This window comes from Macrobrachium rosenbergii, chromosome 43 (assembly GCF_040412425.1).
Source record: "Macrobrachium rosenbergii isolate ZJJX-2024 chromosome 43, ASM4041242v1, whole genome shotgun sequence".
NCBI lineage: Eukaryota > Metazoa > Arthropoda > Malacostraca > Decapoda > Palaemonidae > Macrobrachium > Macrobrachium rosenbergii.
In genome coordinates, this window is record NC_089783.1 from 16287237 (window position 1) to 16300961 (window position 13725).

Here is a 13725-nt window from a genome sequence, read left to right on the forward strand (position 1 = left end):
TTTCCAGATAGAACAAAATAAGCTGTGCCATAATAGATTGTAACTAATGGATGCTAGCTATTGAAAATTCACGAGGAAAATACTTTTGAAAACCTGACTGCTGTGACGATAGTCTACTTTTCTAAGGGCTCTTTGTTAGTGAGAAGTATGTATAAGTGTTGTCACGAACGAATGAGCAATTTTATGTGCTACACAATGTCTGCCTTTCGTTTTCACTTACAAGGAAGAGAGTTTTTCAAATTCCCAAAGGTGTACGCTGCATTGTAATGGATGTTTCCTAAGGCTGTTATTTAATTCCTTTAAGCAAACAGACGTACTATGATAGAAATCATTCAGACAAACAAAAGATTAAAAGAGACAGGGAACATAGCATAAAGTTATCTAGGTTAGTGAATAGGCCGAAATACAGAGAGTATTTTTAACAAGTAAATGAATATTTGAATAACTCATAAGCTTAAGTTACAGAATGAAAACATGTAAATAAACGAATCAACCCCGTCAGTGCCGTCGTATTCAACCACATTAAGTGGTGATACTCGTTGGAATCTTTCACCATCAAAAGCTCTTAGTGCCCGTGCCAATGCGACCTTCAGTTCACTGTCCTTTTCCCACGCCACTGGGATTAAAAGTAAAATTAAATCCGTGAAATGGAACGCAAGATGGTTTGAGAAAGCCACAAATTCTTGAAATCTAGCTCTTTTTGAAATTTATTCCTGCTCGTCGGCATCTTTTTCTTCCTTCCGTCCGAAAAACTTTGGCTCCAAAACCTTGCAAGTGACGGATTCTTCTTCTATCGTATGTGAACAGGAATTGCCACTTTCGCGCTTTCTTTGCAAAGATGGAATTCATATTTTTGTGGCAATCTGAAATTTGTACGAAGAAACTTCTCGTGGAAAGTGTTTTGGAATGTTGAGTGAAGTAATGTGTCTCGGGAAATAGTTTATGGGTCATAGTTGGAAAATTACGGTATTTACCCTCTTTGATCTGTTGTTAACACGTTTTGGGGTTTAGTCTGAGCGTGAAAATATTATACATACGCTGCTCAGAGGAACAGACTCTGATTACAAACTTCAGCTTAGATCTCTTTCTTACACATATGAAATAAACCATGGAGACTATTTCTAGGTATGAAAACTTTCAATTATTATTGTTATTATTACGGTATTATTATTATTATTATTATTATTATTATTATTATTATTATTATTATGAAGGTCGCCTGTGAACATGGAGGCCAACTAATAATTTTCCTTTGATTGCAATTAAACTTAACAGTCTTGCACCATACATTTTGGTGCTTATCTTTCATGTACGTTTTTAATCTTTATCAGTACTCTATTCTAATATCTCAGACCAATTTAATGATCAGTATTTTATTTTACTCAGCTTGTAATGAAGCAAGGAAGGTAGGCATCATGTGGTTGGTGAATGCATTCTCTATGCATTCTTGGTCTTAACCTAATTTTAAAAGCCAACGGTTGATTTAAATCACAATATTCCGTTATATTAAATATTTACTTTTCCCTTGATTTTAATTTTTTTTCGTTTGTGTGGGCGGTAATGTCCTATCTTTTTCACTTTTCGAAACCGATTTCTTTCAATAAAAATAGGATAAGGCAAGTTTAGCAATTTTGCAGGTTACATGAATCAGTTTCGCTCCATTAAAGAAAATAGAATTTATAAAACAACCAATCTGATCTCAGATAATTTAGTCTACTTCATTCATTAAAAGTGAAGAAGTTGTACGTCTTGGCAACATAATTCTTCAGCTTTCCTAATTTCAGCAACGGAAACTTTTCTCTGCATTACAAAGCAATTTTTTTACTTGGGAAGGAACTGGTAAGAAAATCTTGATAAGTATTCAGTCTTTTGAGAATGATTTTTCCATCTTCACCATTTTTTCGTCCCCGCCAAAATCTGCTAATTAGGGCAGTCTCACTTCCTCTTAATTAAGCCACTTTCAGTTGCCTCTTTGCATCACGTTAACTCTCTTCGCCAGAATTTGGAAATACGAAGCTTATATGAAATGAAGATAAAGAAGCGAACTTTTTCATGTGTCAATCATCACGAAATATTTAGAAATTTGTCTCTTTTTCTTCCACAGCGTGATAAAGAAAATCACAACTTAACCGTTAATTAGTAAAAAATACGTTGCATATGTATCGTCTAATTATATAAAGAAACTTGGTAAATAAGAAACTTCATTCACTTGAGCGAAGTTATACTGAAGGTTTTCAGAGAACACTTCGATGATATACCTCAAACTTTACTCTTTAGTAAATTCACTCGAAGACCTCTTTTTGCATTCACTGATTTTTGTTTAGTTGTGGATTTGAAAAAACAGTTAAGAAATGGACTGTAGAATGTCAATGCGGATGACTTTCCTATGGAACGTATAACGCTATATTTTCCGGAAGTTGCACTTTGGCAATTTTACCAGTGGCAAATTGTGTGTAATACCTGTAGGGGATGGAAAAGCAAAATATGTTTTTCCAAAAGACTGCTATTTCTTTTATAATGTAAATCTAAACTAGAGTTTTATAGTTCTATGTATTGCCATTTGTTACATGCTTCTTACTACAGCTGTTAAAATCCAATGAACAAAATTTTAATAAAAAGGACAATTTTTTGTTTATCATAATTCATTAGTTATATCATATGTTTGACGTGCACTTTTCTGCTTTACCCATATCAACAAGTAAGTAGATAAAGTTTTTGGTAAATTATCAGTGTATTTTTGGCTACCACCAAAACTTAATAACTGTATTACAGGAATTAGGGATGAACTATGAGTTAGTGGAGGATATTTTTCTATAGGGTAGTCATTATGACAACTTGTGAGTCCTATTTCTCATTTCAGAGAGATGAACTGCCTCTAAAAATACCTGGTACTTGTGAAAATATTTTAGTCGCAATTCGTAGAACTTTTTCGTAAGTTAGTCAAGTTTAGAGAAAAGACAGAAAAAATACACTAGAAAAGTTATGTAGACCAGCTACCTAGTTCAGTAATTACCTAGATCCTTTTAAAGTTAGGTAGACCAGCTACCTAGTTCAGTAATTAATTAGATCCTTTTTCTGTTAACTTAAAAATGATTACAATAAACATCAACTCACTAGTTTTCATCTGTGTGCACGTTGTAGTAATGGAATAACTTTTCATTCTCTCTCTCTCTCTTTCTCTCTCTGAGTCATTCTAATGGATAAGAAAGGAGGACCTGAGGTTTTGGACTGGGCTGTCCCTTCAAAGATATTTTTATGCCTTTAAAGTGTTAATAAAAAATGGTGTTTCTGTTAACTTTCTTCAAGATCGAGCTAAAGAAGCTTTCTGAAAATCATATTTTAGCAGTTTCCCCAAGAAGCTACCCTTCATACTCGTACTGAAGGGAAAACAAATTTAAGAAAATTTCTCATTTACAGTTATCCTCGGTTATCCGCATTCTCACTATCTGGACATTGTCATTATCTGGAAGGTCTGCACTACCACAATATATATATATATATATATATATATATATATATATATATATATATATATATATATATATATATATATATATATATATATATTATATATATATATATATATATATATATATATATATATATATATATATTAAATAGAAAGGAATAAAAAATATGTCTGTATGACTGGCAATGCTCTTGGATGGCTAAGTGGTGAGAGCTAGGTGGGCATCTGTTTACATGAGGACTTTTCCGACAGTTATTGGCTTAAAAGTGCTGCATCCTTTAACAAGTCATCACATGTCGTTTTGTTTTTCATGATAATATCAAAGGAGTTTCCTTCTCTCAATGGCTGCCTTCAAAGACACCCATGCCCTCTGTGGCACGTTCTGCTACTTTGTCCAGTTGTGTGGCATTTCTCAGTAATTGCATATTAAATAGTTCCTGTGGTTAGCAACCCTGTGCCTTGTGAGAGTTGACAGATAGTCTCCAAAATCACAGACAGACTATCCATCAACCCTAACAAGGCATAGGGTTGCTTCACATATCCAACTATGACTGATTTGCAATGATGGCTACTGGAAGCATTCGCACAAAGCAAAGCAGAAACCCTTCATTTGGAAAGCTTTTGACTGGTTAAACTCTATTCCTCCTCATCACTCAAGGTGCCAGTGGGCAAGGAATGATAGACAAGTTTCATCAGTAATGTAGATTTGACTTACAACAAGACCTTCCTTGTTCATCAAATCTTTCAACATCTGCCGAAAATCTTCTATTCCCTCCTTGGAGGCATCTAATGCTTTGCCTTGAGTCTTCCCGTTGGAAAGCCTACATTGAACTTTGAACCAAAACAGCCAACCCTCAGATGCCTTAAAGTCTGCAGCTCCAAGCACCTGCAAACTTTGTAGCAGCAGCCTTCAGTTCAGCACCCAGTACAGCCATGCTCAGAAATGATGCTACATGACAGCATAGGATTTCCTTCAAAATTCACTAACTGGCAACATAACATGCTACACATTTCTTTTCTATTTGAATGCAAAAACACCTTTATCTCATAAAATAAGGCCATAGTATATGTCATAAGAGTGAAATCTGACATATATATCAAAAGTGTAAGAAAATGTCGCTTATAACCAGATTTCGGAAAAAACAGTGACGAAACATTTTCAAAACTTTTCATTCACTCTTCGCTGATGCCTTTGACAAAAAAAAAAAGTCTTTATCAAACGTAAGTTCCAATGTTAAAATGTTGTGAGAAATAATAAAAAGTTTTCAAAACATTATGATATTGGCTTGAATTGCAACCATAAAATTTGAAGTAGTCCTATTTGATTATTCTTACCCCTCGACACTGAAAAGAATATAAATAAATAAATGCAAAAGTATTACTTTACCTAAAACACACTCACTGATATCAAGAGATGGTAGGGCCCTGTGTGACGCAACCACTCGAGTGGCGGCAGCACGAACCACCTAGAACATAGGTCTACTATGAATAGAGACATCGAAATCATCTTGAAAATATTTATTTTATATTCATTATATGAATATTTGGATTGTTATAAAAAATAATGTTGTTTGTGTTATATTTCTTAAAACCACTTCAAAAATAATGGTTTATTGGCAAATATTCCCCTAAGCATTTACATTTTTGTTAATGCCAAGATTTTGTTCCTAGGCCTAGGCATGTAGTTTTCTTGACTTGCTAAAAATACATTACACTTAGTAATCACATTTCTATATTAACAATTTCTGGCTATAAAGCATATGGAGTTATCCATATATTCCAGCACTTCAGGTTAGCTTATGATTGAATCAAAATTATACGCCAAAAGCAAACAGGACTTTCAAGAAAATCACATTCTTCGTCAGTTAAAAAAGAAAGTTACATGACCCTTTACGTTATTACTAATAAATATCTAGATTAATAGATATCTTCTCGATATAATTTAAAGAATCATCATCTTTTATTCCTCAAAGAACAGGTAATCTCTCTAAGTAAATCCTTTAGTAAACGAGATTACATCTGAGAAACCTTTAGATTATTTTTGTTAGGCCTACAAATCATTTCGCACCATACAGGCAATTTGAACGTGGCCTAAAACTTCAAAATTCAAAGAAAACTTTTTGTAATTCATATTCCTATTCTGAATATTTTGTTTTGACCGTTAAGCTAATTAGGTCTACTGCTATATATTGTACGAGTAGTTACGAAGACCACTTCGAGTAGCAAGTTACGCGCGCTGGCATTGACGAGATTGCTAACCTTATCACACCGTGCTCTGAGCTAAACAGTTTTAAAGTAACGAATTCATGTCACAGATTAAGAATTATGCCAATGCATAAAAGAGATCATATTCATATACCGACATAGAAAATAGTGTTGGTTGTGAATTCGCTAACTTATCAACATGTATGTTAATGTGTAATAAGAGGACATGTACGAAATTCCTCATTGGAGAGTCGGTAGAGTTCTCGGCTAGCACTCTGCTAGGCCCGAGTTCGAGTCTTCGGCCGGCCAATGAAGAATTAGAGGAATCTATTTCTGGTGATAGAAATTCATTTCTCGCTATAATGTGGTTCGGATTCCACAGTAAGCTGTAGGTCCCGTTGCTAGGAAACCAATTGGTTCTTAGCCACGTAAAATAAGTCTAATCCTTCGGGCCAGCCTTAGGAGAGCTGTTAATCAGCTCGGTGGTCTGGTTAAACTAAGGTATACTTAACTTATCAACATGTATGACATTGAAAACAAAAAGAAAAACAGTTAAAACTGCTTGGCAACCGTTACACTGAGTCTGAAATTTTGGACGTTACAAAAAGAACCATATCACGCCAGATCTGAGCATGACTGTACATACTCTCTGACCTACCTCTGATGATGAAAACAAGTCAAGGTCAACGTTTAAGCTTCTCAAGGCTGGGCTTGGCCATCTCCTTGCGGGCCTCACTTCTGCCCAAAGCCTGCCGCGTACTTGTTCAGCTTGTCCTTGGCAGTGTTGAGGTCCTGTGAGGTAGACCACTCTATGGAGCATATTGCCATAATCCAAGTCGTCAACCAGCCAGCCTCAATTCTCTCCCAAGGATTTCCAGTTTCTTTTGAAGTGTCAGTATCCTTCTGGCCCTCTTTGGAGATGGTGAGGTCTATACACAAGAGACACAGCACCACACAGCAAAAGCAGCACCTGCAATGCTGCAGGTATGCCCACAGAAGTTATCTAGTTTGGGGAAAGCATTGTGACACAGGCTCACATATGAACCGTTTGATATGAAATTATTGAGAAATGCCATGCAATTCGGCAAAATAGTGGAGCATACTGTGCCACAAAGTGCACAGGTATCTTCGAAGGCAGCCATCATGATACATAATGTAATAACATCATGCGAATCATGATGTAATCATGATGTACCTCTCTCGGCCACTCAGACAATAAACCTAATGACATGAAATAATGTTGCTGCTTTTGAGTCAAAGGCATGAAAGTTTAAATATACAGAGTTCATGGCCACCTTTGCAATTTTTACCAGACATTATTGCAGTCATGAGGTATGTTTCTCCGCCACTTAAAAGCGAAAAGGCAAAAAGACATGTGATGAAGTGTTAAAGGATGCAGTGCTTTTAAGCCAATAACAGTCACGAAAGTTCTCAAAAAGACAAAGGCCTATCCAGCCCTCACCACTCTGCTCTCCCGGCCCTCCCCCCACCTCCCAAAACAATTACTCCAGCCTACCACCTCCTTTATACATTCTCATTGCTGTATATATATTTTACATATTTATCGCGATGCTTCAGGCCTTCCAGATAATGTTGTTGCCAAGACAGTGTGAATATGGATAATCGACGATTGCTGTAATTCAGAAATGTTCTTAGATTTGTTTTCCATTCAATACGAGTAGGGAAGATTGCTTATTGTGGAAACTGTTAAAATACGATTTTCAGAGAGCTTGTTTAGCTCGTTCTTGAAGAGAGTCTACCGAGACACCATTTTCTATTTCCACTTCAAAGGCATAAAGCAAAAAAAAAAAAAAAAAAAAAAAAAAAAAAAAATTGGAGGGGACAGCCCACGCCCAAAACCACAGGTCCTTTCATCTTATCTATTAGAGAGAGAGAGAGAGAGAGAGAGAGAGAGAGAGAGAGAGAGAGAGAGAGAGAGAGAGAGAGAGCAATTTATGAATATCTTATGTAAGTCTTTACTCCGGTGTGATGAAGAGAGAGAGAGAGAGAGAGAGAGAGAGAGAGAGAGAGAGAGAGAGAGAGAGAGAGAGAGAGAATGAAAGTTATGGCATTACAACCACATGCACATAGATGAAAACTAATAAATAAGTATTACTTACTAATCGTATGTTTACAAATAATTTAACACGAAAATGGGTCCGGGTAGTTACAAAATAGACAGCTTATCTGTCCAACTTTTCTAATAAGTATTTCTCTAACTCTTGAAATAACTTATGGACAAGAGTTCTTCAAATTTTGAATAAAATACTTTTGCAAGTACAAGGTCTGTTTAGAGGTAGTTTAACGTCTCTGAAAAGAGAGGTTGCGGTGGCAGCCAACAATACACTGATCATTTTCTGAAAGCTTTATCTGTTTACTTGTCAATGGAGGTAAAACAGAGAAATGTGCATTAACCATACGCTATAATTAAAAAATTATGGAATACATGATATACAAAAAAAGTCCCTTTCTGAAGTAGCTAACGTTGCTTAAACAAAGCTATAAAAGTTTTTTCATTAGATTCTAACATCTACAGTAAAACTATGTAACAAAGGGCAGTATATCAAAACTATAAAAATCTGGTTTTGACTGACAATATATGAATGCAGCAATGTTTAAAAAGAAACATTTTTTGTTTCTTTTCTGTCCCAAACAGGTATGAAACGCAATTTCCAGAAACCTAATCTCGGTTGTTCTAAAGGAAAGTCATCCTCAATAATATTTTACAGTCCCTTTTCAAAGCCTTCACTGAACAAACAAGTAAAAAATGCGCCGAAATTTCTTCGGCGCAGTCGAGTTTTCTGTACAGCGTATAATGCTGTATGAGCCGCGGCCCATGAAACTTTCAGCCACGGCCCGGTGGTGAACTGTTCTATAGCGTTGCCAGACGCACAATCATGGCTAAGTTTAACCTTAAATAAAATAAAACTACTGAGGTTAGAGGGCTGCAATTTGGTATGTAAGATGATCATCATACCAGTTTGCAGCCCTCTAGCCTCTGTAGTTTTCAAGATCTGAGGGCGGACAGAAAAAGTGCGGACTGACAGACAAATAGCCATCTCAATAGTTTTTTTTTTTACAGAAACTAAAAATCAGTGAATACGAAAAGAGGTCTTTCAGCGAATTTCCTGAAGAGTGCGGTTTGAAGAATATCATCGAAGTGTGCTCTGAAAACCTTCAGTATAACTTCTCTCAAGTGAATTCAGTTTCTTATTAACCAAGTTGTCTTGTATAATTATATGGTAAATATGCAATACATATTTCAATAATTAACTATTGATTTGTGATTTTCTATATCACCTTGTGGGAGAAAAAAATATTTTTTTTAATATTTCGTGATGATTGACATGTGAAAATGTTCTCTTCTTTATCTTCATTTCATATAAGTTTCATATTTCCAGATTCTGGCGAAGAGAGTTAGCGTGATGCAAAGAGGCAACAGAAAGTGGCTTAACTAAGAGGAAGTGAGACTGTCCTTTAGCATATTTGGTGGGGATGGAAAAATGGTAAAAATGGAAAAATTCTTATCACAAGACCGAATGCTTATGAAGATTGTCTTTCCGGTTCCTTCGTGAGCGAAAAAATAAATGCTTCGTAATACAGAGAAGAGTTTCAGTTACTAATGTTAAGAAAGCTGAAGAATTATGTTGTCGAGATGTGTACTTTATTCACTTTTAATCATGAAATGGAAATAGCGCTGTTAACAAACAGAATTGTCTAAGATCAGATCGGTTGCTTATAAAATCTATATCTTTAATGAAGCGAAACTGAAAAGAGATTGTGGAACGTGTCATCGCAAGTGTTCCATGATTCATACGCACAGGAAAAATAACTAAAAATTACCTTGTCCTATTTTTGAAGTGAAGGTTTAAAAAAAAAAATCTGTTTCGAGAACGGAAACAGATAGGGCTTTCAACACAGTAAAAATACCGCGCCTGGGCTTATGCGACTTTATTTTACCTTTGTGCAAGCTGGCGTCCGTTTCCGAAATACAGGGACAAACGGAGTAACTAATTCCAAACAACGGTTATAAACTCTAAGGTGTTGGGTTTCTACGTTACAATTGCAGCATTTGAAAACTCTGCGCAACTTGAGAATGGTCAGAATAATTGAATTTCTTGGAAAGGTTAAATACTCTACGGAATTGGAACTCCACATTTCAACCGGCGCTTACTGGTCAGAAGCCGAAATTGGTGTGAATACAGATAAAGCGATTTCTGTCAGTGTTTCTAATTGTAACAAATGCGTGTGTTGGGATGGTTGTTTCGAGACTTTTTACCATAAGAGTTACACTACACTTTGACCATAGCCAAAAGTCCGAGAAGCAATTATTTGAGTTACAGGGACACGGGTAAAATGAATAATAATTACTAACTAATGGAAACAAGCAGAATAAAAACAATGTAGATTAGTATTATTATTACTGTATTTCCGTTTACCATAAATTATTCCAGAGTTTTCGTTCATGACGCTGGATGCATCTGTTTTGCCGAGAGCAAAAACAGTTTCACGTACATTTGAGCTCATAAATAAGCCATATATGACTATACCCACCTTCATGCATAAGTTCAAAGATATTCTGCGAGTTAAAGTGCAATTACCATATTTAAAATTCATTTGCTTTGAATTGCAGCGTATGCTGGGCGATAGACTAAAGGGAAAAAGGTTTTTAGAGTCTCTGTGAACGCGTGACCGAGCGACCGGGGTCCTGTATATATCAAAAAAGTTTCCGTGACAAAGCTATCAAAGAGGCTGCCCACTACCCTTTTGGTATTTGGTAAAAGACTCGTCGAGGAACAGTGCTAAAATAACATTTGTGTCTCTATGCTCTTTTTCTTAAATTCGTCCCCCGCCCCCCGTGACCCTCATTCAATTAGTTTAATAGTTCTATCAAAGGCATTCACACAAACATTGATCTTCCCTTGCACCTACCAACTAAATAAAGAAATACCCTTCCTCTTGGCCCTTACTCCTACTAAAAAATGGTGAAATAAATGATTAGCCAATTAGAATAAAATTGATATCCATCAAGGTAAAAGCAGGGGCAATGATATATTTACTTAAGTGTCATAGTAGCAATAAGATAATTAAAATAATGAAACGAAAATAATATAAACTGTGAACTCCTCACATATGCACACTTACCAATAAGCTGTTGAACCTGAGAACAGACTAAAGATTCAGGATCAAAATATTGTAATGTTGTCATCGATCAGTATCAATACATGCTCGAATATAACATTCCCTTCACCTAATCAGAGTGAGAATTTTTCAAGTAGAAGTTAATTCCATATGTCAGGCTATCATATAATGACCTAGAACGGAAAGATCGAGTGAACATTTCTGAACACTGTCAAATTAGGAAATAACTTCCACTTTTAAAAAGAAAAGAAGGAAGATAAATCATTATAACAAATAAACACGATGAAAAAGAAAAGCGACAAGGCTAACAATCATGAGGTCCTAACGTAGATTAAGAAGGCTTTTCATGAACTTATTCGAAGCATCGGTTAACTCCTTCTAGACTACAATATTAGCATCACGAAAGTTTTTTATCCGTCATTCACTATTCGTTTATGCGGTGTAAGTCCAAGTTAGTGAAATATTTCTTGAGGTTTTCATAAACTAATAGTAGACTTATACTTACAATATTGACAAAACCCTTCATGAAGTGTTATAAAACCCAATGTCCCTGCATGAGAAACAAAGTCCTTAAGATAAAAACGGGTAAAAAAATGCGCCGAAGTTTCTTCGGCCAATCAAGTTTTCTGTACAGTGTATGATGCTGTATGAAACTTTCAGCCACGGTCCGGTGGTGGCCTCAGTTACGGCCCATGAAACTCAGCCACGGTACGGTGGTGACCTGTGTTGTTGGTACCTATATCGGTGCCAGAAGTACGATTATGGCTAACTTTCACCTTAAATAACATAAAAACTACTGAGACTATAGGGTTGCAATTTAGTATGTTCGATGATTGGAGGGTGGATGATCAACACACCAATTTGCAGCCCTCTAGCCTTAGTAGTTTTTAAGATCTGAGGGCGGACAGAAAAAGTGCGGACGGACAGACAAGGCCGTCACAGTCGTTTTCTTTTACAGAAAACTAAAAAGAAGAGGACATACTCACCTCTTTTTTTTCCGCAATGGAATTCCTATTCTCTTTTTTCCTCCCGCGTGCTTCTATTCAATAAAGACATAATTACCCGTTGGGACGTCATCTGTTGCATGGTTTAGGTTAGTCACTTCCCTCGATATAACATTTTAGAAATTTTAATACTCTCTGTATCGATGAAAATTTCTGTTACTATAAAGATTCACAGGCAAAATTCTTTATATCCTATTTGCCATGAAGGTTTCATACGTGAACAAAATCTTTTTCTTTTGAATCCCGCAAAGCTTCCTGCAGATTGTGTTTGCCCATATATATAAGTTGTTGCATTTTGCTATTTTTTCAATGATTCTTTGCTTACTAGGCCATCTTCATATATACTCGTGTATATATATATATATATATATATATATATATATATATATGTATATAAATATATATATATATATATATATACATATATACAGTACATATATATAAGTATATATATATTTATATATATATTTATACACACACATATATATATAAATATATGTGCGTGCAAAAGTGTAGAACCTACTGGTCACTTTTTTACCAGGTACATATGTAATTGTAATAGCCACAATGCCCTCTTAACTTTCTCGAATTCTTCGCGCTTTTTTGGATATGAAGAAATTTTGATGTCCGGTAGTAGGAAATGATCCCGGGTCCGCTAATCAGAAAGAGGTACCATTGGCTATTACAATTACATATATGTATATATATATATATATATATATATATATATATATATATATATATATATATATATGTAATGAAAAAAATTTCTCATCTTGTCATACATTCTAATGCAATACATGAAGCATGTGCTTGTCCTTCGCTGACTTTTAAGTGATATACTTCATCCTCATTATCTGTCACCGGGACCCTCGGGTCACCCTTGCTTCAAAACAAAAATCTACATGACACACCGAAACTCTCAAGCAACACAGATCCAGCGATTCTGATTCAAGCGATCTTTTATGCATTTTTCAGAAGATACTTTATGTCCTTGTCAAACTGTAATTACTAATGTATGTAAGGCATTGCAAGCTTTCTAGCCATATGTACTTGAAACCTCTTCCTAATTTGTTTACAAAATTGTTAACCATTTTTCAGGTGTGAGAAAACACATCTGACTGTATGTAGATGTCCCTCTGTTTTCTTCTAACGTTAAATTCTACTTTTCCACTCACAAGAGTTCTTGACCATTTGGAGATTTTGTAACGCCGCCACCACAAGCACCAGCCCACCAAGTGACAATGCTGCAGCAGCAAACATCTGCTTACCACCCCTCACAACCCACAACCCAGAGGCCTGGTTCTTCTGAGCAGAGACCAACTTCAGATCGAAGAAGAGCTCCTCTTCATCCCGAAAAGCCGATGCCTTCCTCAAGTTCCTGCCAGATGACGTCTTTGAGCAGATCACAGAATGGCTTGCTGACCAAAAGACAACCGCCACCTATGAAACGCCGAAGGTCCAACTAAGGTCATCCTTCAGCATGCCGCCTGCCCTCAGAGCTAGGAAATTTCTAGACAATGTAGGGGCAGCAGTAGGAGACCAGTGACCGTTGCACATCTAAAAGCAACTATGGTGGCTAATTATGATCCCCACCACAGATGGCTGCCCAGAAACAATGTTGGACCTTGTGAGAGAGGTCCTACTTACAAAATTACCCCGCCAAACAGTCATCCCCAATGTATCAACTAAGAACCTCAATGATTTCCTGAAGACAGTCAATGCCATCCACCAGGGCCACAAGTCGACAGAGTCTACACAGCCAGCTGTAGCAGCAGCTACCCCACAGCCTCAGCAGCAGACTGACACAGAGACAGACAGTGATCCAGAGGGTCCCACCACCCCCGTACACCACTACTCGAGCTCAGGTGGAAAAACAAACCAAAATACAAGCCCAAAGCAGAA

At 36.2% G+C, this 13725-nt stretch overlaps 1 protein-coding gene across 1 annotated transcript in view; it reads right to left on the reverse strand.

Annotated features, from left to right (window-relative positions):
- The window catches only part of LOC136829016 (aspartic and glutamic acid-rich protein-like), an 87679-nt gene extending 74596 nt beyond the window's left edge, over positions 1 to 13083 (reverse strand). The window contains exons 1-2 of the mRNA XM_067087407.1: positions 12999 to 13083; positions 6411 to 6603 (exon numbers count right to left, since the gene is read on the reverse strand). Coding sequence (XP_066943508.1) covers positions 6411 to 6603; positions 12999 to 13083 — 278 coding nt within the window. The remainder of the gene's footprint in view (positions 1 to 6410; positions 6604 to 12998) is intronic.
- Between the last annotated feature and the right edge of the window lie 642 nt (positions 13084 to 13725).